At 65.6% G+C, this 24,972-nt stretch overlaps 2 protein-coding genes across 6 annotated transcripts; one reads left to right on the plus strand and one right to left on the minus strand.

The window, feature by feature from the left end:
• Window positions 1–655: 655 nt before the first annotated feature.
• Window positions 656–15,718, minus strand: TMPRSS13 (transmembrane serine protease 13). 4 transcript variants are annotated; one of them, XM_068916839.1, is made up of 14 exons: window positions 13,268–13,390; window positions 9,625–9,796; window positions 9,273–9,374; window positions 8,476–8,598; window positions 8,255–8,384; window positions 7,890–7,982; window positions 7,753–7,796; window positions 7,317–7,476; window positions 7,011–7,183; window positions 6,558–6,656; window positions 6,172–6,314; window positions 5,937–6,089; window positions 926–983; window positions 656–838 (listed from the first exon to the last, which is right to left on the minus strand). In XM_068916839.1, exons 1-14 carry the CDS (start codon window positions 13,310–13,312, stop codon window positions 759–761), a joined length of 1,575 nt encoding a protein of 524 aa, XP_068772940.1. In that variant the 5' UTR covers window positions 13,313–13,390; the 3' UTR covers window positions 656–758. The 4 variants fall into 4 exon arrangements, with proteins under 4 accessions (XP_068772940.1, XP_068772939.1, XP_068772938.1 ...); XM_068916838.1 differs by lacking the exon at window positions 13,268–13,390 and adding an exon at window positions 15,624–15,718 and having other exon boundaries at window positions 656–983; XM_068916837.1 differs by having other exon boundaries at window positions 656–983.
• A 4,137-nt stretch (window positions 15,719–19,855) lies between these two features.
• IL10RA (interleukin 10 receptor subunit alpha) lies at window positions 19,856–24,925 on the plus strand. 2 transcript variants are annotated; one of them, XM_068916836.1, is made up of 7 exons: window positions 19,856–20,132; window positions 21,233–21,353; window positions 21,433–21,611; window positions 21,743–21,909; window positions 22,294–22,444; window positions 22,532–22,656; window positions 22,921–24,925. In XM_068916836.1, exons 1-7 carry the CDS (start codon window positions 20,069–20,071, stop codon window positions 23,881–23,883), a joined length of 1,770 nt encoding a protein of 589 aa, XP_068772937.1. In that variant the 5' UTR covers window positions 19,856–20,068; the 3' UTR covers window positions 23,884–24,925. The 2 variants fall into 2 exon arrangements, with proteins under 2 accessions (XP_068772937.1, XP_068772935.1); XM_068916834.1 differs by having other exon boundaries at window positions 19,860–20,132; window positions 22,918–24,492.
• Window positions 24,926–24,972: the final 47 nt, after the last annotated feature.

The following is a 24,972-nucleotide window of genomic DNA, read 5'->3' on the forward strand; positions in this document are numbered from 1 at the left end:
TTGAACTCTGCAGATCTGTGCAAAGCACTGAAGCAAAGGGAAGAGAAATCTCTGGGTTGCCAAATCCCCAGGAAAGAGATGAGAAACATGGAAGACTGTAATCAAGGTTTCCTGTAATTCCCACTTAGGGCCTACTTGGCAGTGCTGCTAGTGAGAGAATCAGGTCTGTCTCCCTCCCTGTCACACGCCCCCTGGAAAATGACAGGGCTAAAACCGCTCCGTGACATCTGTGCAAGCCCAGAGCTTCTCCCAGGCTGTGGCAGGGTGTCAGATGGACGGCAGCGGCGCACAAAACGTGGCTGCAGTGGGAGCTGAGTGACGGACGCTGCTGGGCGCCGCTCCCGTTCCAGCCAGGCCAGGGCACCGGGTCTGCTCGGCTCCTGCTGCTGCCCTGGAGAGCCATTTCTTCATGAAAAAACACCTCGGCAACTCTGCCACCGCTGAGATGTTTCATCCCCTAATCACTCAAATGCATCTTGGATGGAAATCAGCTTCTCAGACAAAAACGGCATATTGTAGCCTAATGGCATTGTACATTCATTTCCCAGTTTCCAGTAAAACAGAAGAAGAAAATAAAACAGCACTGGCATTTCAAGGCAATTTATCAGATGAGTCAAGACATACAGACCAACACAGAGGCGCTGGACAACGTCAAGTCTTTTTAATGCCAAGGGATAACACGACAAGGCCGTCAGCTACCCTGCAGTAAGCGAGGCAGGCACCAAGCACTTCTAATCAGGTTTTGGGCTCCTCTGACCTTACCCAGTGCTCGCCGGGCACGCAGTAAAATATCTCGATGCGTAATTGTGCGCTGGGGATCGCCTCTGGTGTGGTGGGTCTGGGGAAGCAGAGACAAATAGTTCCCGCGAAGGCAGCTGCTGGGACGTGCTGGCGGGCTGCGCTCCCGCGGCGGCGGATAGCCTACCTTTTATCCCTCCTTTAGCTCCTCTGTTCACAGATTTGCAAGGCACTGCACGATGCAACTGGAATTCAAAAAAATTGGCACCATAGACTCCTTTCTGTGCTAGTTCAGGTAAATGCAGAGCAGACCGTGCACAGAAGCAGCGAGGGGTCTGCGATGCTGCTCCCACCGAGAGGAAGCAGCTCCTCTAGCTGCTAAGAGCAAACGCATTCTCCGTTGCTGCTGGAGACAACTTCAAGGAGCGCCGGTTTATTTTCTGGGGAATTTGGGCCATGTCTTCTGCCGGTGTAAGCAGGCCGGCAGGCTACGCTGCCTGATGCTAGGGAAGGGGCTGGGGTGACCGCCTCTCGCTGTTGGTGTCAGCGGGAGCGGGGCCGGGACCTTCGGCCGGGCCGTGCTTTCGTCTCGGCGCACGTGGCCTTGGGGCGCGGGGGCGAAGCGGGGCCGCCGTCAGCCTGCGGTTGTGCGTGCCGCTGGTGAGCACGGCAGCCTCGTGGGAGGAGGAGGACTCGTTCTCCTAAACGTTTCCCTCCAATTTTATGATCTTTCTTGGAGGTTTTGGCCATTTTCCCAGCTCTCAGATGGAAGTGGCAGGCAGGCAAAGCTATGAGCGGCGGGGCTGCTGTTTTGCATGCAGCTGGAGCCGGGGCAGAGGGCAGGCTCGCGGCCGTGAGATAGGTCAAGAGACAGCGAGACGAGGGCTGCCGAGGGGGGCAGGACGCCGGGGCTTGGGAGCTGGGTCCTGCTGTTTCTCTATTTAGCCGTGAGTGACGGAGCCTCAGCACTGCTGAGCCTCCCTTCAGATTTTCCTTGCTTTAGAAATGTTTTTATTTGCCCAGCTTTTGCACGGCATCCTTGCCCCGCGGCCTCGACCAGAGGCTCGCCTGCGGTCCCCCACAGCGCCTCTCCGGGCGCCCCTCGCCATCCGTCGGCCCCGTCCACGCAGCACGGCTCCGGGCTCCTGCGCAGCCCGCCCCAGCCCTCGACGCCGCGTGTTTTTCCAGCAGAGCCTCTGCTAATTTTAGCCCCGGTGCTGGGAGCAGGCAAGCACGTTCCAGGGCCTCCTAATAAAGCAAGTTGCTGCAGTGTGAAAACATAACCGCGGTTGGCCGAGGGCTGGAGCAGACCTGCAGGCACAGCTCCAGCTAGCTGGTCGGGGCAGGGAAAACGTAGCCGTGACAAAAGGGAAAGCTGGGCACGGCCACGTGGCTGCTTTTAACCCAGTAAAGTCTCCTCGCATCAGGCCCGATCCGTTCCCTACGAAGTTCAGCGGATACCAGTGCCAAGTGGTGATGTTACTGACCGCGGAAGGGAACCAGTGTGGAACTATGGGAAGAACATTTTTATAGAGGAACGTCATCTCCCAAGCTGTACAAACAAACCGGTTTTGATGCAGCAGGACAAAGAGCTATAAAAGGAGAGTTGGGGGAAAACACCCCTAACTGCTGGTAACTCATATGGTGCCTGTCAGACCGTGTTGTTGTAACCTCTCTTCCCTGGAAACACTGCCTGATGATTTTCACAGCACAGAGGCTCCTTGGGGCCGGGCGGGCACGCACCCTCCGCTGCCGCCCGCCGAGGACCAGAGAGCAGCACCCGCGCGCGAGCGCTTGAGCAGCGGGGCCGAAGCTGCGTCCGACCCCTCTGCTTTGTCTCCGTGGAGTTTCCAGAGCCGCCGGCCCGAGAAACTAATCGCTCCTAATCGGGTTAGAGAACTCCAGCTCCTGGGAAAACACAGCATCCTTTTCTGCAAGCCGGGGAGGAGAGACCGCTGGATGTCAGTTTTAGAAGAAACAAATTAAATTCGTATTAGGGACTGAAACCATTTGTCTGCTTTGAGAGGCTGTTTCAGTAAGCAATAACCTCGGAGGAGGCGAAAGCCACAGCAGTGGCTCCGTTACCAGGAACATCGCTCCAGCAAGATCATCTCTCCTCAGGTTCCCATTTCTGTTTTATTCTTTTTTAAAAGACTTGTTTCTCCAGCCTGCCATCCCAGAGAGCAATAAGAGGGTCCGAGCCGCTGCTCCGTGGTGCGCCTGGAGACGCTTACGAGCAGAACCGCAGAGATCCCAGAGAGCCTTTGGACAGCGCAAGCTGGGTCCATCCCTTCAGGCCCATTGAATTCATGATTGCATGAGGCCCATGTAAACCAAAAGAGGAACAGGGGGACCCTGCCCTTACCCCGCATCAGCTGCTTTTGTTTGTCCAAAAACCTGTTGCCTTCCCTCCTTCGCATGCAGGACGGTCGGTTATAAGGTTTGTGACCAAGAAACATGGGAGGAAGAGCATTCGTTACGCCGTGCTGTGTTTCCTGGGTGCCAGTGCGCCTGCAGGTTGTGGGCTTGCTGGGAAAGCGCTGGAGCCCTTCTAACTGGGGGTGCTGGAGCCCCAAGCAAATGCGCGAGCAGGGCGGCAGCGCCGGGGCGCGGCAGCGCCTGCCTGCCGTTCTCAGGCTGCCAGCTCCACCTCGCACCCCCGGCACACCAGGGCTGTCACAGCAGGTCTAATCCTGGGCCTTTTTCACATTTCTATTTTTAGAAATGGTTTTCAATGTTATTTTAACAGCCCAGCTGTGTCAGGCCCCAGCAAAGCTTCCAGTTTAACTCAGCACTTCCCCAGCCCAGCAGGACACTTGACTCTGTGCCCTGCCCGGTTGCAGCCCCCTGGCCGTGTCCAGCTGCGTGTCCTGCCGCACCTGGGGCTCGCTCCCAAGGCCAGGGAGAGCGTGCAGCCCGTGCACCTGTCTGCTTGGAAACGCAGCGCTGGCCGGCGGATCACCGCAGCGCAGCTCGGGGTGTACAGCCCCTGCACGCTCGGCCCCGCTCCTGCTGCCACCGCTAATCCCACATCCCCTAGCAGCTTCAAGCCCAGGTACGACAGGGGCCTGACGGGGCAGCTGCATTTCTTTGCAGAGCAGCTTCGAAAGCAATGTCCCTCTCCCTCCTTGCTACTTGCAAGCAGCAGGTTATTACCCTAAACTCTCATGGCAGCAAAAACATTATAAAGTAAAATGAAACCCCTCCCTTGGCCTCTGTGCACAGTGCCTTCAAAGGAGGCTTGCAGCAAGCTCGGGGAGGCTTCTGCGTTGCGTCTTTTAAAAGCTTCTTGAGGTCAGGCTGACTCAGTGTTTCCCAAAAAGTAACAACACTTATTGTTTCGGTGCAAGTCAAGAGCTGCTGCCAAGCACCACCTTGAGCGCTGGGGCCTGCTCTCGCTCCAAGGGGGAGGTAGGTGCTTTCTGCACACATATAGCCAGACTAGCTCTGTTATCCCAAAATTCAAAACCAAACCGCAGCTCGCTGCCCACAGATAACCTTTTCCACGGCACACAGTAACTTCTGAGAAGCTGCAGGGTCCTCCCGGGCGTTGTGGAGGAGATGGCCTGCGGCAGCCCACACACCACGCGAACTGCTCCTCTGTGAACTGCAGGTGACTCCTGCAGCTCCGCCGTGCCAGCGTGCTGGGGGGTGGCAATCGGCGAGGTGCTCACGGGAGGCTGCCCCGAGGGCTCGCCGCCCCCCGGCCCGGCTGTATGCAACGCAGGCTAACCCCCGTCCCACGGGCAGTCCAGGGGCCCCATCCTTCTGGGAGCGGGGGTCTCCAGCGCCTGGGCAGGAGGGGCGGCGCCGAGCCCGAACTCGGCGGTCGGCGTTTGCCCTCGCATCGCCCCACCGACGCGGCCCCTCGCCGCGCGGGGGTACCGCACGGGCTGCGCGGCCCTCGCCGCAGAGGCGCTCGTGCTGCTTCGCGGCCTGCACCCGTGGGACTTGCACACCGCCGCCCCCCGGGCGAGCGGCCCGCCCACCGCGCTCCCCCTCCTGCCGCCCCTGCCGCGGGGGTCCCGGGCTCGGCCCCGGCCCGCCTGCCGGGCCCAGCTCCTGCGCGCCGTTCTGCCCCAGGGCGACATCCGAAAGAGCCGTCTCTACGTGGAGCGCTACAGAAACGTTTATTGAGAGCAGAGCCCGCCAGCCGGGCTCGCAGGCCCCCCTCCCGCGCTGCACGGCCCCCGCCGAGGGGCGGCTCGTCTCCGTCCATCCAACAGGCGCACGGGGCCCTCCCGCCGCCAGCGCGCGCATCTCCCGCGCCGCGGGCTCTCCCTCGCCCCCGGCCCGGCTGCCCCGAGCCCACGGTCCTGCCGGCACCGCCGCCAAACCTGCGCCGGCGGCACGCCGTCCCGGCAGCCGGCGCTCGGGCGAGCCCAGGAAAACACGCAAATAGGTGCCTCTGTCAGTCCGAGGCTGCTCTTTCCCCCTTCCCCGCTGCAAACGCCAGCGCGGCCGCTGCTCTGCCCAGAGGAGGCTGCAACTGGGCGCAGGGCGCCCGCGGGGCGGCTGGCCCTGGGAAAGCGGCGTGCACGGCCTCGAGGGCGAGGACAGCTGGGCTCTGCCGCCGCCGCCGCCGGGGCGGCCGCGGGCCCCGTGCCAGCTCAGCTCCCCTCCTGCAAGCGGCGCCCGCGGTGCTCAGCCCTGCTGCCTGCCAAGCGGGCGGCTGCCCGGCCCGCGGCGTCCTGCTCCTCCTTCTCCCCCGCAGCGCCGCCGGCCCCGCGACGGTGCCCCCCTGCTGCCGGCCAGCACTCGCGTGACACCCCGTCAGGGCACGTCTCTCCGCAAGGCCGAGCTCGCACAGCGCCGAGAGGCCAGGCCGGGGCTCCGCGGGCTGCCCCCCGGCAGCGCCAGCGGCCCCGCTCCCACCGGGAAGGCTCGTGGCAGCGCCGCCGCTGCCGCCGGACCCCTTCCTCGCACTGGGCCGGGCCGGCGCGGTTCGGAGGCGCCCTCCATCCCGAGCCGGGCCCCGGGCGGGCGCGCGGGCCAGAGAGGGCGGGTGGGGGCCTCGGCGGGCCGCGCTCTGCCCCGGCCACGGGCCGGCCGGGAGGGCCCCGCTGGCGGGAGCGGGGCGCCCGCCGGCCTCAGTCGTTCTCGCTCTGCGGAGGGGAGAGAGCAGGCGGCGCGGGTGAGACGCCCGGGTGCCGCCGGCGGGCAGCCCCGGCCCTCCCCGGCGCGCCGGCCCGCCTCACCTCCATCTTGCTGTATATCCAGCTGAGGAGCTTCGTCACGCGCGTGTACACCCCGGGCTTGTTCTTCTGGCCGCAGCCCGTGCCCCAGCTGGTCACGCCGGCCACGTACCAGCGCCCGCCGTCCTCGCAGACCAGGGGCCCCCCGCTGTCGCCCTGGCGCGCAGGGGCGGCGCGGTGAGGGCAGGGGCGGCTGCGCCCCCGCGGCCCCGGCGGCGACCGCGGCCCCCCGGCTCACCTGGCACGCGTCCTTGCCGCCCTGCAGGTACCCGGCGCACATCATGCGCGGCGTCAGGTAGCCCTCGTACACCTTGTCGCTGTTGCACACCTTGTAGTCGATGAGCTTCACCTCGGCCTCCCGCAGCTTCGGGGAGGTGTTATCTGCAAGGCGGGAGGAGCGGTGAGCCCCCGCCGCCCCTCCGCTGCCGGCACCACGGCACGCCGCTGCGCGACGCGGCCAGCTCTTGTTTTTTGCCGAGCTGCAGAGCAGGGGGGGTCTTGCGGCGAGTTTGACGGGGAACGGCCCCCTCAAACGCAGCAGGGACCACAGCACAGTCCAAGCCCAGGCGCGCAGGCTCCCCGTGCGTGTCCCCGCGCTCCAGCGGAGCCGGCCTTGTCCCTCACCTTCGTTTTCCCTCGTCTTCCCAAAGCCGGTGATGTAGCAGGACCTGCCGGTCTGGAAGCGCTGGCCGTACATGGGCAGGCAGGCTGGGCGAACCTGGGCTGCGGGAGACCCGGCCCGGAGACAAGTGACTCACGGGCGAGCAGCCAGGGAGGAGCGCAGGCTGCGGGCAACGCGCCCCTCCGGCGGGCCCGGCCGGCTCCCCGCCGCGGCTTGCCCCCACCGCGCCGCCGCCGGCTGCCCGTCCAGCGCCCTGCCGCCGGGCTCGCTCCTGACCGGCTGACGCGGCGGCTCCGCCGGCGGGCAAACGCCCCGGCTGCAGGGAGCTGCTCGGCCGCTCCGTGACCCACATCGCCAGCCTCTTCCCCTGCCCGTCCCCTGCTGCCCCCAAGCACCATCCCCAGCCCAGCCAGCCCGCGGGGCCGCTCGGAGGGAGCGGGGCAGAGAGGCCGCACCGGAGAGCGCCAGCGGCCTGGAGAGCTTCATGAGAGCGATGTCGTAGTCGTCGTGGTCGTCGCTGTAGTTGGAGTTGATGATGACCTGGGAGACGGGGACGCCCTCCGAGTGCTGCTTCAGGTCCGAGATGCCGCCGTACACCCTCCAGTCGTCGAGGATCTTCATGCTGTTCCTGGGGAGGCAGGGGTGAAGGGAGGCAGGGCTGAGAGGTGCAGCGCGGAGCCGGCGAGGCCCGGCAGGGACGGCGAGCGCTGCTGGCTGCAGCCTGCGCCCCGGGCTGGCGGCCCGACGGCCCCTTCTCTCACATGAAGAAGCAGTGGGCTGCGGTGAGCACCCACTGCGCGTCGATGATGGTGCCGCCGCAGATGTGGATCGGCCCGTACTGCACGCTGACTTGCCAGGGCCATTTGCTGGCGGAAGTTTCTTTCCCTCCAATGATCCGGCCAGAAATCCTCTGCCCGCAGCCTGGAGGGGAGAGAGGGGCTCAGGGGGGGCAACGCGGAGCGAAGAGCCGCACGGCACGTGCCTGCCTCCCGCGGCCGCCAGCAGCGCTCGGTACGTCCGCGGCTGCCGGTGGAGACCGTGGGAACGTGATCTTTGTCGTCCTGCGCTGCTCAGAAAGCTTCGCTGGCAAAGGTCCCGTTCGCCCAACGCTTTGCAAAGCGGCGGCAGCAAAAAGCTCCCGAGTGCTTTGCAGCTGTGCCCGCCCTCGTTGCCGGGCCCTGCCAGCTATCCCCTTACTTGTGCATCGCAGGGAGACGTACTTTCCCGTGGGGCAGTGGGAGCTGCAGGGGAAGAGGGGGAGACACAGAGTGAGCGCGAGGCCAGCGGCACGAGGGCAGGGGGCCGGCGCCAGGGCGGCGACGCTGCCCCGGTACCTGTTGAGGCTCTGCTGGATGGTGGCCTGCTCGTCGGTCACGCTGAGGCTCTTGCCGGAGACGTGCAGGGGGATGTACGCAGTCTGCGACGCGCTGGGAGGAGAGAGGGAAGAGGAGCCTGAGGACCCCTCCTCGCCGGGCCCCGAGCCGCCACCACCACCCTGCCTTCGGGAAGAGGCTGCTCGTTTTAAGCCAGCCTCCCCTGGGAAAGCCCCAAGGCTGGGGATGGAGCACAGCTGACCAAGCCTTAGGCCAGGGAAGGAGGGCCAGAGCAAAGCCCGCCGCGCGCCAGCCGCCGAGCGCCCCGAGCCGGGGTTTCGGCAGGGCACGGGGCCGCGGGGACCTGCCCGCCCCCAGGGAATTACTTCCGAAACCCCAGCTGCCGGCAGGTCTTCCTGGAGAAGGAGTCGTCCCAGGCGCTGCTGCACACCGGCAGCCACTGGCTCTCGCTGCTGGAGTAGATGTGGAGCAAGGACTGGTCCGAGCCGAACCGCACTGCCGGAGGGAGTGGCGGGCGAGTGGGTGCCCAGCACCCAGGAGCGGGGCTCCCCGGCCCCCGCGCCGCCCCGCTCTCCGCCGCCCTTACCGCAGCCCAGCTCGTCGCTGCGCTGGGAGCAGTCGGCGACGCCGTCGCAGCGCACGGGGCTGTCCTTGCAGCTCTCGGCGGGCTCCTTGTACACGATGCCGGTCTGCGACCGCCAGAACAGAACTGGAAGCAAGCGGGCGCCCCGGTGAGGCCCTGCCTCGTGCGGAGGCGGCTCCTCTGGCCCAGGCCTGGCCAGACGTGCTACAGCCAGGGGAGAGGAGGGTCTGGCCAGCCCTCACCGTCCCCCCAAATCCTGCACAGCCGCGTGCAGCTCCACTGCTGCGAGCCTTTCTCGGTGCACCCACACCTAACTCGCTCCTGCAGAACAGCGTATTCAGCCTGCAAAATGCTTCCATCCCCCAGATACAGCAGCTGACAATGGGAAATGGGCAGCTAGCTTGTTACCAGGCATTGGGATGATCCTTCACAGTCTGAGCCCAGACAACGCCTTTTCTGTCCTACGGACCCCTCTCGTGGGCAGCTCCTGCCTGCCGCCCGCCCCAGCTCAAGGGGAGCAGCACGCGTGGGTGCTGGCCAGCCGTGCGCGGCGCGCACACAGTCACCCCCGGGCCAGGGAAAGTGCGGCGCTGCCCTCAGCGCCCCCCACCCAGGACCATGCGGAGCCAGGCAGCCCCTCTCCGCTCCTCCAGAGAGCCCATTCCCGGCTGTCCACCAGATGTCAGGAAAACTCAGAAAGCGGGAAGAGGAAGCCCACGGCTGCCCGCTCTCACGGTCCATCTTCCCCGTGCCTCCGGAGTGCTTCCTGAGAGCGTTGACAGAGTAGGACGGGGACTCACACAGCAAGATGAGGGCGACGAGCAGCACGATCAGGACGGAGATGCAGAAGATGAGCGCAAGCCGCCTCTGGCTTATGCAGGGAGCTCTGAACATGGAGGACCCTGGCGGCAGGGCAGAGGCAGGGTCGGGGGGACAGCCCTGCCCGGGGCGTGCAGACCGCCCCGCTCCCCTCCGGCTCCTCCGAGGCCCCGAGAGCCCTGCGGCAGCCCCAGCCCTGCCGCCGTCGCTCTGCCCTCCCTCGCCCCCCAGGGAAAGCGCCAGCCTCCAGCCAAGGCAGCGGCAATCTGCCGCTGGGTCCAGCGAGGACAGAGGCCACCGCGGCTGGGGTTGCGCTCAGCGCCGTCGCCTTACCTGTGCTCTCACAGGCCGCGCAAGGGGCTGGGCCTGGGCCGGGCTCCGGGCTGTAGGGCTTGAAGCTGATCCCCAGGACGCTTTCTCGAGGCTGCACGGGCCGGGCAGTGAAGATGCTGCTTGCTGGCAGGGCATGGAGGCTGGACGGGGCGCTGCTGGGTGATGCAGAGTGCTGCAAGCAAAGGGGACGGTTACTAGCAGCGACCCCCTGGAAGCCCGGGGGCTGCTCGCAGACAGCCACCATAGGCAAGGGCAACGCAGGGTTCGGCTCCCCCAGATGCCCAACCTTTGCTGCTGGTGCATATTGACCCACAGCACCACGAACTGCATGCAGAGACAGTGCTGGGGTGCCCCTTCCCACAAAGCAAAGTCCGAGCCAGACCCCTTCTGGGAGAGAGGAAAACACAGAGCATCTTTGCCATCGAGTTTTCCCCTTTTCGAGGCTGCTGGCCAAATTTTCCAAACTGATCACTCTAATGAGAGCAAGCAGCCATGTCTTTGGCATCGGGTCAGTCACGCCGCGGCCCAGTTCCGCGGCGCTAGTGCCCCAATTTATGCATCTATCTTTAATTAGCCATTTGGAAAATACAGTGCAATTTCCAATTGTTATTTAGTAATACTTAATAATCAGTGTTTTCCAGGCCCTGAAACGTCCTGCACCCTGGAATGCTGTTCAGCAGTTATGTCACCCCAATCTGTGATTTTGCAGAAGAATATTTATTTCCTTTTCTCAAGACCTTCTCTTTACCAAGCACTTTTTCAGCTGCAATCAATCAGCTGCATAAGTGAGAGCCCCTAGCTTTCCTTCAGAGATGACCTGTGCGTAAAGCCCACAGCACGTGCCGTTTTCTCTGCCACCACGATTTCCTCTGTAAAAGCTGGAGCACCTTCTGAGCAGTCAGGAAGGACTGCACGGCTCAGAGGCTGCAGAGCACGCCTTCAGGCAGCCCGCGGCAGCGGCGGACGGGCCCGTGCCGCGTCCTCGCGCGGTGCTCGGCGCGCCGCCTCGCCGAGTCCTCGTCCCTCGCCGGGACACAGCTCTCAGGCCTGCAGCTCCCCGGGCGGCGCCGAGCGCCCACGGGGCCTCCGGCGCGACCCGCTCTTACGCAGGTAGGCACAGCCCGCAGCAAAGGCGATCTCGCCGGATTAAGTCAAACGCTATGCGCTAAGGAGCTGCAAAGGCCCGGCTTGCACATGATGTAATTGGTGTCGCGCAGAAGGGAGGGACACGGGGACCCCGGCGGGCACCCTCGCCCGTGGGCAGCGGGGCGCAGCCGGCTCGGGAGCGCAGGCCTCACAGCCCGCGTTCCCGGGGACTGATAGTGCCCATCGGGAGATGGCCTTAAACACGCCCCTCTGGAAGTCTGCGGCTTTTTTTCGGCCCTGTAGCTGCTACAGGTAACGTTTCCCCAAAAGCAGAAGATTTCCCTTCTTCCTCTCATGCCGGCAAGAAGCATTCGGGCCAGCGCATGGATCTCGGAAGCAGGAGGGACTACAGAAACAGTGGGAGGTGCAGGAAGAGAGCTGCAAGAGCCCCGATGCTGCCACTAACCTCCCCCCTTCCAGCCGCATTCCCCCCCCCTCCAATGTCTGCTGTGCCCTCGCCTTTCCTGCTGCAACCTGGGATCCCGAGATCCCTAATGAGCACGTCGGGAGCCTGCTCAGGCTCATGCTTTACAAACACGGCTGTGCCCTCTCGCAATGCAGTGGTGTCACTTCCTGGGCATTATCCCGTGAGTCACCGCTCCCCAGCACGGCCACGCACGGCTCTGCTGCGGCCTCCCTGCTCCGGCCACGGACGGGGACGGCAGGACCCCAGCAGCTGTGACCCCCGGGAGGGGGGAGAGGCATCCTGCAGCGGGGGTGCCCGCGGAGAGGCGGCCACCCCGGGCAGCACCCGGAGAGACAGCCCACGGGGCGCTTCCCAGCCAGACCCGGCTGCGCGGAGCCCCCGCTGCCGGCGCGGCAGGGATCTCCCACGGCCGCTGGGCTGCTCGCCCGCAGGTGCCTTGGCACAGACACCGCTAGTGCCAGGTGCCTTGGCACAGACACCGCTAGTGCCTACTAGCTGGCGAGAGCCACCTCCTGGGCAGCTCCCTGCTAACGTCAAGAGAGGCGAGCAGCTCACCAGCCGCCTACGTGCCCGGGGAGGGACGTGGGGAGTTTCCGCTCCGCAGCCTTCCCCAAAGGTGAGGAGCAAGCCGTGGGTTGCTTAGCCTGCAGGCGACCCCTACTTTTCCCTATGCTGGCATTTCGCGGCGGTGGCAGGCGCAAGGCCCAGGCGGCTGTGCTCGGGGCGTGCATCAGCACGGGCTCACCAAGGTGCTGCAGAAAACGGGGCGCTCCGGTGCGCTCTGTGCAGGGCGGCTGAGCTGGCAGCGCTGTCCTGGGCTGCCTGCGATAACACGGGGCTGGAGAGTGGCCCGGCGCTGTTGTTCTCTAATTATTCTGAGCACTTGCATTGCCATGATTCAAGTTAGCGCAGGAAGTACTGCGTGACTGCGCAGTAAGACAGCCGTGGGTCGCCTTAGCACCCGCTGCTAGAGCGCATACCTGACCAGCAGGAAGGCCAGGGCTGCAGCAGCTCCTGTGCTGCTGCCTTGCACAAACAAAGGAAGGGGCCGACGCCAGAGACCCTCCCGTCGCAAGCTCACTTTTATGTTATCAGATCAGCAGAACAGCAATGCTGTAAAGGATGAGCTTTTCCACTCTACTGGATAACGCAGCCCAGCTTCACCAGTAAGTCAGTGCTGCTGGACACTTGAGCATCTCCATCCCCAGGCTGTACACTTTTCAAAGTAACGTGTGAGTGCACTACATATAATTAATAAGTTGCTCTTATTGTTCCCTTAACAGGAAACATACACCCCTTTTTTACAGTTAGGTGTAATATTAGCTGCTTATTTCCTTAAAAGTCTAAAGTTTTTTTTGTTTTTTTTTTTTTTTTGCATAACTGGTTACTGTTCTGTACATACTGGAGCAGAGAACAAGGAGCAGAGCCTTTACAGCCTTGGTCTTTCTGTTGAGGAGTGTGCGTTACCCAGATGACAGTGAACTATAACTTCTGGCCACAAGACATTTCCTCAGCCTTTCTGGCTTTTGAATAAAAGTCAAACCTCTCAGCACCGCCTATCTCACGAGCGCAACTGCGGTTTGAGCCATTTCTCTGACGTCCTCTCTGCAAATGTTCCACTGGCTGCGAGAGCGCTGTCGTGGGCTGCAGCCTAGGAGTCACACGTGTCAGCGTGGAGCACCCGAAGCACATTTCTGCGCCCCGGCGCAGAGAGCGCCTCAGCGAGCGCCGCAGAGCAGCCAGGCCTCCCGCAGCAGAGCGGGGACGGGGAAGTTAGCAGGGGGCTTGGCGGCTGCTGCCAGGCAGCCCAGCTCTGCTCACCCTGCAGCTGGCCCCGGGCCAGGCTGCTTGCAGCAGGACTGGGCTGTGGCTGCTTGCAGGACAGACCCTTCGAAGGGCTTTTACAAGCATAACCGCCACCCTGGGCATGCTTTACTCGCCTCTGCTTTGAGGCTCTGAACAGAGCTGGGAAAAGGACCTAGGCCACAGGTACCAACACTAGAGAAGTCCATCCCCTTCTCATAGTACCCCAGACTCACACCCGAGCTACCACGCACCCTCCGTACAGACCTCCAGTGTGGCTCCTGGCCCAAGGAGGAGCTTCACCAAATCCATGCCCAGAGAGAGCAGCTCCCCAAGGGAAAGGCGATCCAGGGCCGGGTTGGGGACCCGTGCACGATGGGGAGAGAGGCATAGGAAGTAACTCAGCAATTGCCCACAGTTTCTGAGTGGGAGGGAGAGCGGAAGCTAGACAACACCTGCCGCTGTTGCAACAGGACCTGAGGTCAAGCAGTGTCTCGGAGCAAGAGGAGCAGAAAGTCTTGGGAGTCGTCTAAGCAAGAGCCGCTGGAAAAGTCAGAGAGCATCAGGAGGGTCTGCAGGCAACCTGGTTTTAAATCAGCTGGAAGCAGCTGCCTAAACAGATCGTCTTCATCTTTCCCAGCTGAGCTCAGCAGCCCTGAGCTCTCACAACTGCTCTTTGCTACTGCAGAGCCCTGTTGTTCGGGGCAGGGGAGCGGGGACCTGGCTCCTGCACCTGTCTGGGGAGTGCTGATTTCCCGCAGCAGCTTAATTCAGCAAACTGACAACCGCAGCATTGTCTGCTGGCTCACTGGGAACAAAACGCTCCCCAGCCCATAAAAGCCTCCGTTCACTCAGCGACAGCTTAGTCCTGACCCCTGCCCTGGCCTGTGTGCTGCAGCGGAGCTGTGGCCTGGCCGGGCCTCCCAGGGAAGGGAGAGACCCTGGCAGCGATCCCGCGGCATCCCCGGGCTCGCTGGCCGGCGCCTGGACCGCCGTGGCCTCGCTGCCCTTGCGGCAGGGGCTGGGAAAGCCTGCGGGGCTGCAAGGACGGACTCGGGCAGGGGCTGCGGGAAGCCGCTGCGCACACCTGGATGTTGTAAAGGGCCAACGTGCAGGGAAGTGAAATCCCGAACCACGCAGGGATGTTTTGCAAGTGGAGACGACATGCTGTGTCGATTGAGTCAGTCCGATCCGGCCAGGACAGGGCTGCCAGATGCCAGGCGGAGGGGCCAGAGGCACCCTTCTGGCAGAGATCACCAAATGTTCCCAGGGATGAGTAATCGCTGCTCGCCCCATTCCTCGGATGGGTAAACTGAGGCACGGGAAGAGGTGACTCTCCTCCAGTTACCGAACGCAGGGAGGTACCTAGGACGGGCTCCTAATGGCCCATTTAATCCAAGCAACAAAGTCAGGGTGGCCCAGTGGGGATGCCCAGTATTAGGTAATTTTCTCCATACGCACACATCCACATCCCAGCCCGGCTCTCGCAGGGACGAGGTGCCGCTGCCGGCTTGCGGCATCGCCCCGGGCTAGAATCGCACCGCAACGTGGCACTGGGGGCGGGCAGGCAGGTGCCCCGGCCCCGGCAGGGGACCGGCGGCAGCTCCTTCCCTAGGGATGGAGCATGGGCAGGCTCCCCGGGGCGGTCCGGATCCGGCGAGAGCCCGCTCTCTGCTCTCCGCCCTCGCTCCTCGCTGGGCGTGAGGCCCCGGGAGAGCAAGGGCAGGAACCCGGCGGCTGTTACAGCCAGCCTTGCTTTCCCCAAGCCCGATCTGCCCCGTGATGGCCGGATAACCACACACCTGCCGTCGCCGGCACAGCCGGCAGCGCGCGGCCGGGTAATTACGGCAGCCTCGCCCAGGCAGGCTGAGCCTGGTGCCCGGCTGGGGATGTTTTGCCCATGACGGGACGCTCGCTGCGCCCCAGCGGGGCCGGAGGGCTGAGCAGGCCTGTTCCACCCCTAAGGAGAGCAAGGAAAACAGCCGCGGGAGTGCGGCGAGGGAGAGCCACCTGCGGTGCGGGGCCGAGCCGGGGCAGCCTGCACACGTTAGCTGTACAGAAGCACCGGCGGGAGGCACCGGCCTCGCCGCCATAGCAGGGAGGCAGCAATAAGAAGGTGCCGAGTGACGGAGGGCTCGGGAACACCTGGCTGCCGCCGGTGCTCCTGCAGCATCCCTGCACACAGCAAGCAGCGCAAGCTCCCGCCGGCGCCGTGTTCGGCCCGCGAGCCTCCCCCGATGTTGTTTGCAAATCCACTGGAGCTGTGGGTCCCTCCAGCACGGAAAAGCAGCATCAATGAGCACTACTGGTGCCCCCTTTGCCAGCATGGGGTTCACACCAGTTAAGCCTGGAGCACTGCTGGGAGATGCTGGCCACGGTCCTCCTGCCCATGCCTGGACGGGTGGCAGAGCCGGTGTCCGAGGACAGCCCCGATGGGCAGCTCACCCCGGCTCCTTCTCCCAGCAGGCAGCAACAGGCTGCTCCAACAGAAATGCCCCAGAGAGCGAAGAGGGAAACCAGGTCCTCCGCAAAACCCCAAAGAAAGCGAAACCTTAAAGGCCACCGAGCACCTCATGCTATTCCCGGCCGGGTGCAGAGCTGGAGGAGCCTCCCCAGGCCTTACCGGAGAGGTTTTCCCTTCCATCTGCTGCGCCAGGGCTGGGCGTCCGGTCACAGCTCCATCCTCGGCCGCGGAGCGGGCAGCAGAGCACCGGCAGGGCTGCGGGGACGGGGCAGAGTCTGTTTGGCGAGCTCACTCATACGTCAGTGCCAGCACGGAGTGCAGAGGGAAACCAGTCCGACCTGCTGCCCCGCTCCGCCGGCTGCTGTTTCCCAACTGCTCTGGGCACAGCATGCAAAACAGCTGCCCCGTCCCCGGTGCGGCCCCAGCACGGCTTGCCGCAGCAACCCGGGCCGCGGCAGCAGCGGCCTCAGGAGGAGCCAGGCTGGGGCCCGAGGTCTGGCGGCAGCGGAGGGCTCGGCGAGAGCGGCTGCAAGCCCGGCGTGCCCGGCTCCGGGCTGCCCTCCCGGCCTCCCTTCCGCCACCGCCTGCGCGTGCCGCCCCGCGCTGACCTGGACCCCCGGCGCGGGGCGGGGGCCGCCGAGGGCTCCGCTTTTTGCATAACGGAGCGATACTTTTGAGTTCTACGCAGCAAAAGCAGAGGTTTTCTGCTTCCTCTGTTGGTGGCAGCTAGGAGATGCTTCGGTTAACCCAGAACTCACATTTGGGGGAAACAGAAAGAAAAGGCTGGATTAAAAGGAGAAAAGCCCAGCTCGGCTGTGTGCTTCCCGCTGCCCAGGAGGGGCCGGGGAGCGGCAGCAGCGCCGGGGCAGGCTTCACGCGCCGGCCGCTGTGCGTAATGCCCGGCGTTCCCAGCCCGTCCGGCGCGCAGGCGAGGAGCCGCGGGGGTAACCGGCCGTTGCACGACGCGCCTCCCCGTCTGCCTGCCCGCGAGGATTAGCGCGCCGACACGCCAGAGGGCAGCGCGTGGCTCGGCCCGGGGCGGCAGCCTCCCGATGGCCCTGTCCCGGGAGCTGGAGATTTCACACCTCCCGTGAGCCCCATCCTGATACCCTGTTTTGCAGGCGCGTTTCTCCTGGCATTATTCACAGCACACGTCCCTTATTCGTCCGGCTGCCCACCCGCGCACGAGCCTAGGAAGGGCAGGAGAAAAGCAAGGCTGCCCAAGCTTGGAGGAAACCTGCTCGAAACCCTGCTTTGATTTCAAGGCACAAAAGCCCTGGGTGGATCCTGCCTGTCCTGATCCTCGTCATGCTGCTTATCCCTGTTTCCCTCTGCCAAGATCACTGTCGAGTTTGAGCAGCTCTTCTCCCTGCCTGCCTCTTCCCCCCGCATCCACAGATGGTGACAGCTCTGCGGCACCGCTGAGCCTAGCTATTTCAGTCTCTCCTTGTAAAACAGGCTCTTCACCTTCCTGCGCCCTTGCTGGCCTCTCTCAGCACCTACTCCAGTTTCAGCTCCTCCTTCCTGCCCGCGTGCGACCCCTGAAACGGTGCCTGCCGTTGCTCGAGGCGGTCCCCGGGGCGGCGCGGGCTGCCTCACGCCCGCTGCGCAGCCCTGCCGCGCTGGTGGCTCGCCATCGCTGCTGGCCTGCCCGCCAGCCCGGGCCCGTCTGCCTCGGCGTGTCCGGCACAGGCACGCCAGCTGCCGGCGCGCGCGCTTCCGCCTGGCTGCCGGCACCGCCCGGGCGGCTGCTCTGCGGTCCCTCGCTTCCAGCGTGCGTCCTGCGCCAGCCCTTGCTCCGCATGAAAACTAGAGAGGCTTGTGCTGCAGACCAAGGGCTGCCTCCAAAGCAGCTTCATGAATGACAGCATTTTATTTGCTTTTGCAGCTTCCGTGCGCCTTGGAGCGCTCTGGCCTTTCGGGGTGCAAAGCCAGAGGGAGATGCCCTGAGCTGACACATCCTCTGCTGAAAGCGACTCTCTGAAAGCATCTACAGGCAGCAACTCCAGGAATGATCTCTTGCTGTTCTTTCTGAAAAGCCACCTACAGAAATCAAGTTACAGAGAACTGCATGTCTGGGCCTGACCCCAACAACCCGACATTAAAGGTCATGTGTGCTTGACACAGTCTTGGTGCAGGGAAGACTCTTTCAGGCTGCTGTGTGCGTGGCAGCCCGGGAGGGGACTGCAGCGGCGGCCGTGCTGCCTCGCGGGGTCAGTGCCCGCTGCCGGCGGTGTGGGCGCTGCCGGCAACGCCAGCCCCTGTTCTCGGTCCACCCGTGCTGTGGCTGCCGGTGCAGCCGGGGCTGTGGCAATCTCAGCCCTGGCCCCAGCCAGTGCCGGATCCAGGATCCACGTGAGCGGCGGGAGCCGCAGATCTCTTTTGCTCTGGAGGCCTGTCCCAGAGATGCCTGCGAGCCCTCTCCCTGCTGCCCAGAGCTGTCCCTCCGCGGGCTGCTCCCATGGCCCCATTGAGCCCGGCGGGGGGGGGATTTGCCCCCGGGGGGGGCTCCCGGGGGCCGGGAGCGGGGCCAGGGCAGGACAGGTGCCGCGGGCGGGCTGCTCTCCGGGCCCCCTCGCTGCCGTGCTTCTGCAGAAAGAGCCAGGGTGCCGTTCTGACTCAGGTGGTTTCCAGATTGTTAAAAAGGTGGCTATTCCTACCCAAAGATTAGTCAGTGATTTTGAAGATGAAAGGAAAAACGGTAGCGCTCTCGAGCGCTGGTTTGACCCCTGAACTCGAAACCTCTCCTTGCACCGCAGAACACGGGGCCGCCTCGGGCTGCAGCGGGGCTGCCGTCCCCGCTCCCCGCGCCCGCGGCGGCTGCCGTGCCAGGGCCGCCCGTGTGCGGAGCCGGCGGCGGGCACACGTGAAGTCGGGCGCTCGAGGATCCCAAGCGGCACTTCCCGGAGGATGGGGGGGAAGCGCGGGAAGCCGGGGCGCTCGGCAGCACCCGCAGGCGGACGGCAGGAGGGGCAGCTGCGCGGGGCCGCGCGAGCCCCGGGCAGCCTTGCCGCCGGGCGCAGCGCCGGGCGAGGACCCGGCACCCGGTGCCGCGGGCACGGCCACGGCTGCGGGCTCGGCTGTGCGGCAGCCGGCTCGGCACGAACGTGCAGCAGAGCTGTCGTTTCTCTTCTACCTGTTTCATTTTCTCCTAAATTGGGAGCCCTTTCTCCCAAGCCTCCGCACCCACGAGACCAGCCCCAAAGTCTCTTTTCCCCAAGGCTTTCTCCTTCCTCATTTTTGGGCCCCTTGCTTTTGTTTTTCATTCGTATACGTGAAACAAAAGCTGCGGCTTGCGTGGGACGAGCTGCGCTTCATTTCAGGCCTCGTAGATTCAGCGTGTGCCCGATGTGACTCGCCAGCCGACAGCGAAGCGGCAGGACACCAGCCGGTCTGCGAGCGAGGGGAGAGCCAAGCCGAGGCGGGGGCAGCCGCTGCCCGAGCTGTCCTCCCCGCCAGGCCCCGCAGCGGTGCCGGGCACCCCGCGGCACACCAGGCCCCCTCTCTCCGTGCCGAGCCCGGCGTGCTCCCGGGACGCGCCCGAGCGAGGTGCGCCGAGGCGCCGTGCAGAGGGGCCTGCCCGCCGGCCCGGAGGAGACGGGCCCCGGAGCCCCCGGCGCTGGCGAGCGTGCTGGTGCTCTGCCGGGGCGGCGGGGAGCGGAGGCTGCGGGCTCTGCAGGAAGGGGGACTCGGGGACGGCTGCGTTTGCACGGCTCCCCGAGGAGCCAGCGGGGCTGCGGCCGGGGGAGCCGAGGCCCCGCTGCCCCCGCAAACCAGGGACCGGCTCGGAGCCCTCGCAGGCTGTCCAGGGCGCTCTCAATTCCTCCTGCTCTTTCCGTCCATGTCCTTTCCCTTACGCTCCCCAGCGGGAAATTCCTCATCTCCTCTCGAGACAGAAATCTCTCTGCATCACAGGAGAGCCCCTGTGCTTCGCACAGGCCCCAGGAAAGCTCTCCCGCGCGGCGGACCCCGCGGGAGCTCCTCCGGCTCGCTGCGCCGCCCCAGCGTCAGGCCCGAGGAGGGCAGGCGAGGCGGGCCGGGGCGCGCGCCGGGCGCACCGGGGCCGCGAGGTGGGGGCTCGGCCCGGGGGCCGGCTACGGCGCCGTGCAGCCCGCCTGAGCTCAGCCCAGGGAAAGCAGAGCCCGGCCGGACAGGGCGGCAGGCTGGGCGAAGGGGACGCTGTGGGGCCGCCGCGGCGCTCGGCCCGGGCCCTGCTAGGGGTGTGCCTGTGTGCCAGCCCCTGGCCCCCGCGCTGGGCTTTTTAAGATCTGATTCAGTAATGAGGCAACGCAGGCGGACACATGATCTACTTCTATTTTCCCTTTCGCGGGGGGCGGGTAGAGCGTTTTGCTCAGAAAAACCCCGAAGGTCTTTGTTTCAGGCTGATTGCAGGAAAGACCCGGCTCGGGCTGAGAGATTAGCAGCGGGTGAGTGGGTGGACAGCAAAGAAAAGTGGAAGTCAGTGCACAGCTACCTTCCTCCCGCTGCACTAACGCCTCTCGACACGTCACTGAGCCAGCCTCCAGAGGAAAAACAAGCGCCGGGCCGCCCGCCCGCCGGAGCAGTGCTTGGCGCCCCGCTCGCCCGGAGGATGCTCAGCCGGCATGGCCCCCCGCGCGGCAGCCCCGGCCCTGTGCCTAGCGCTGCTCCTCGCCCAGCACATCGACGGTGAGTCCCCTTCGCCCACGCCGCTCTGCACGCGGCCGCCTTTTTACCCGCTCTGCAGGCGGCGGGGAGGCTGCTCGGCTCTGCCGCGGGGCCGAGAGCCCAGCGCGGGGCTGCCGCCGACGGGGGGAAGGCGCGCTGTCCGGGCGGGCAGGGAGCGGGAGCGCGCGCGCGGAGGGGGCCTGCGGCTCGGACGCGTTGGCTGGATTTCTGCTGCGCTGGCGTGGCAGGGGCCCGCGTGGGCCACGGCTCAGCTCGGCGGTCTCCGCTCGCCTTTCTCCCTCGCTGCCCACGGGGTGCTCGGGCGTCAGCCTGGCTCACCCGCGCGCTTGGGACCAGGGCGCCCTGCGCTCCCCACGGCAGCAGCGTGCCCAAGCGCCGGCGCAGGGCTGCGGGCGGCTGCCGCCCTCCTGGGGCAGGGGCTCAGCCCGGCGCTCGGGCCGGGGCGGGTAGCGTTTGCTGGCAGACCGCGGCAGCTGAGGAAGCGAGCGCAGAAAGGGCAACAGATGTTATCTGGCGGTGTTTCACTGCCAGGTGACAATACCGAAAATCAAGCAGGAGGTGTGAAAAAGTCGGTTTCTTCCAGCCAGTAGCTAAGCAAAACAGGAAGGCTGAATCCCAGCAGCGAGCTCGGGAGCCTCCTGCTAGCGCAGGGGCGCGCCAGGGCCCTCTCCCAGGCTCGCCCGGGCGCGGGCGCAGCGCGGCTCACCTGGCCCGCGACTGAGGGGCTCCTCCCCGGGCGCCGCGGGGAGCAGGGATCACACGGACTGCTGAGGCACCATCACCATCTTGCATGGTTACTCATCCTGCAACTACCCAAAGTCAGGGAAGCAGTGATTTGCAGAACGCCTCAAGCAAAGCACCGAGATCCCCTTAGCTGGGCTGAGCCGTGCTCTCCCCCGAGCACAGGAAGGGAAAGGGATGCAGGGCAGGCCTGGGAAAATCCCCGGCCGAGAGCTGAGCCAGCAGCTTTCTGGGCGAGCGGGCGGTCACTGCTGGGCAGGCAGGGACGAGGCGGGTGGCAGCGGCTGGGAGCCATCAGCACGAGAGCCGGCCGGCGGGCAGCGCGCCGCCTGCCCTGACGCTCGCCTTTGCTCCCGCAGGTGAGCGGCTGCCGAGCCCCACGCGCCCGCGCTTTGCCGCGGAGGTGGCGCACCACCTGCTGCGCTGGGAGCCCGGGCACGGCTCCGCCGGCGACGTGCGCTACGACGTGGAGCTGCGAGTGTGAGTAGCGGCCTGCCTCCCCGCTCCCGCAGCCGCCTCCAGCCGGCACCGCTCTCACCCAGCCGCCTCTCCCCGGCAGGTACGGCACCAATTTCTCCTGGACGGCGGTCCCAAACTGCATGAACATCTCCGGGCACTTGTGCGACCTCACGTACTACACCCTGGACCCGGAGCAGCGCTACTATGCCCACGTCAGAGCCGTTTCTGGAAACCGCACGTCCTCGTGGAGCAGGACCAACTCTTTCTCCCCAAAAGAAGGTACGCTGGGTGTCCACGGCTGCCCGGCCAGCGGCTGCCTGCTGCCTCAGGCTGTGGGCAGCTCTGTCGGCGGCTCTTAGGGAGACCCAAAGGAGCGCTCTAACGTCCTCCTTCATCTGACTTGTCTCTAGCCAGCCTGCGGCTCTCGGGGCAGAGCCTCTCCGTGACGGGCAACACCATCCACGTGAAGCTGCAGCTGCTCCTGAAAGCCGGCAACCTCACCGTTAAATACGAAGACATACAAAAGCACGCGCGGCGCTACAAGACGTACATCAGGAGGGCGCAGGACAATCGGACGGTGAGAGCCCCGCTGCTGCTCCCCTTGCGTCCCCCCCCGCGCGCGAGCAAGCCTGGAGACCGCCCGTCCCACGCAGAGCAGTTCAGACCGGAATAACCAGCCGGTCACTAAAGTCTTCTGCAAAACGCCAGAAAAATACTGAGCTTCCACATGCTCAAAGCACTGCGGAGCTCTTTTTCTGCCTGCTTTCTGCAGCAGACCTGCCACCGCTTGCGGGGATTTGGGGTCTGGCTGCTTTCAGCGGCACTGCTAAGGGTTCTGGTTACTCTCCCCAAGAGAGGGGGGGATCAGGGACGGACGGCCCAGGCCCGGCGCTCGCGTAGGAGCCCGGGGGGGAGGGCGAGAGCGCTCCCGGGGTAACAGCCTGCTCTCTGCTCGTTTCAGTACGAAGTGGTGGAGACCCAGCCGGAGTTCAACATCAGCAACCTTTTCTGGGGCACGGAGTACTGCGTCAGCGTGGAGCCCGACGTGGCGAGCCGGCAGACCCGCGCGGCCCGCACCGCGGAGCAGTGCGTCGCCATCGGCGAGAGAGACGGTAAGCCGGGGCGCGCGGGACGCCGTCCTGCTGGAGCCGAGGGCGCTTCGCGTTTCCCACCTCACCTGGGCGCGTCCTGTCTCGCAGCGAGCGCAGAGCTCCTCCTGAGCATCATCAGCATCTTCTTCATCACCGTGCTGCTCCTGCTGCTCCTGGGGACTCTGCTGGTCTGCATGTACATAAGGAAGCCCGTGAGGCCGCCGTCCGTGCTGGTAAGGCAGCCAGGCGCGAGGGAAGCTGGCATTTGCTGCCCTTGCCGTATAAGCGCTGTGGCGTGGTGCTCTGCGGCGCGGCGCTGCTGCTGGAGACAGCGCCTGCCCTGGGGCGCGTGGGTGCTGCTCGGCTGGGGCGCGACGCCCTCCCCTTCGCCGCTGGCACAAGGGCGCTGGCTTTGGGCTAGGGCAGCTGGTGGGAAAGCCAGGCAACGAGCAGGGACGACGGAGTCTCACTCCGCTCCTTTCTCTCCCTCCCAGAAGACCTTCCTGAAGCAGGGCTCGCTCTGGGTGGAGCAGGAGTACTTCTCGTCGGCCAGGCCGGACACGGACCCCGTCCAGCAGCTCTTCCTGTGCCAGAAGGCACCCCAAGTGCCCGGCGGCCCCGGCACGCTCCAGCAGCCCCCGGAGCAGGACCGCGGGCTCGCGGCGCTGCCCGAGGACCGGGCTCACCTGCTGGGCTCGGGCGCCGCGCGGAGCAGGGACTGCAGCTGCAGCAGCACCGACAGCGGCATTTGCCTGCACAACTCCTCCTCCGAGCTGGGCTCCATCAGCCGGGGCTACAAGCGGCAGCTGCCCACCGGCGAGGACAGCGGCATCAGCCTGGAGAGGAACTCGCCCTGCCTGGCGCGCTCCTCCGGCGGCGGCCGCTACGAGCCGGCGGAGGACAGGCCGCCACCCGGAGCAGAGCACGGGCTCCCCGCCGCCGCGGATGAGGACGGCCCCCAGGACGTGGAGTTTCGGGGGTACTTGCAGCAGTCCAAGGGCATGGTAGAGCAGAGCTGGGACGGAGGCGAGGGGCCGCCCCCCTGGGGCTGCGCAGGACCCGCGCAGGGCCCCGGCGGCACGGATGTCGCGTTGGACCCAGACTGCTCCGAGCTGCCGGTGGCCAAGGGGTATCTGAAACAGTCGTGTCCCGAACTTCCCTGCGGCCACACGCAGGACCTCGCTGTGCCCGGCTACCCTTGGGAGCCCGCGGCCTGGGGCCTTCCCAGCCAGCCGGGCCACCGCCCCCCAGGTTGGGTGAGCTGCGCGGCCCCCAGTGTCCCCGCGGCCTCCAAAGCCAGCCCCGACCTCCTAAAGGCACCCTTGGACCTGAGCCTCTGCACCGCGGCCCCGCTGGGGCCGCTGCCCCTCATCTCCAGCCTCAGCACCAACAGCTGGCTCACGCTGCAGATGGACCCGCTGGGCGCGCCGGAGGCGGACAGCAAGGACAGCCGCCTGTGAGGCGCCCGGGCGCCCGCCGCCCCGGCCCACCTCCCCAACTACCTCGTGCAGCGGCTGCCCGAGGGCAGCTGCCGCTCCGATAAGCTATCGCCCACCCCGAACGGGACCGCTCCGCGCTGACAGGCCAGCGCCTCTGCCCCGCCGCCCCGGGGAGCCGGCGGCCCCGGCCGAGCACCAGCTTCGGCGGCGAGGCGGAAAGGAGGGCAAAGAACGGCCCTCCGCCTCCCTGCTGCCCGTCCCGCGGAGCGGCGGCGGGGGAAAGCAGCCCCTTCCCGGGGATGCTCAGCGGGAACCACCCGCGCGGCCCGGGGCCCGCTGCTGCCCGCGCTCGCGGCCCCTCGCGGGGCTTTGGGACGCCCGGCCCCGGGACGTGCTTCCCCTCCCTACTTCCCCCTTCGGCAGCCGCGGCGTGGGCTCCTCCGGCTGACGTCCCCGCGGCCGAGCCTTTCACAACGCGGAGACCGAAATACGCCTGACCTCACTTGGGCCGCAGCGAGGGACTTTCCTGACCCCGCAGAGAGGCCCGGGGCACGCGCCCCCGCGGCAGGCAGACCCCGTCCCGGGCGGGGGGCGCGCACCGGCCGACCCGGGGCCAGAGGAGCCCGGGGCGCTGGCGGCAGCCCCTCCGCCCCGCCAGCGCGGCCGGGCGAGCGCTGCCTCCGTGGCGGGCACGCTGCTGCTCAGGGCGGCCGCGACCGCCCGGCCGGCTTTGTATAGACACGTTATTTATTCTATTTAATTTGTGAATAGAGAAAGGAGGCAGTGTTATTTATTTGGTCCATTCGTCTGTAAAGGTAAAAGCTGCACGCTCCGTATCGGCTTCGGACGTTTCCCGCACAGCTGCCTTTGCCTCACACACGCCAAAGAGCGTTTTCACGTCCGAGCGGGAAACGCAACAGCAGCGCACCTCCAGCTCCCTGCCCGGGCAGCAGGCGCGGCCACGCTGGCCAGCGAAAGCGGAAACTAGCCTAACTTTTGAGGGGGACGGAGAACAGTTTCTATGTCAAAATGGAAACAGAAGTAGAACAGGAAAGACTTACTGTGGGCTACATTCAGCTGCTTGCCCAGACAGCGGAGCATTTTTCTGGA

Source organism: Struthio camelus, chromosome 22 (genome assembly GCF_040807025.1).
Source record: "Struthio camelus isolate bStrCam1 chromosome 22, bStrCam1.hap1, whole genome shotgun sequence".
NCBI classification, from domain to species: domain Eukaryota; kingdom Metazoa; phylum Chordata; class Aves; order Struthioniformes; family Struthionidae; genus Struthio; species Struthio camelus.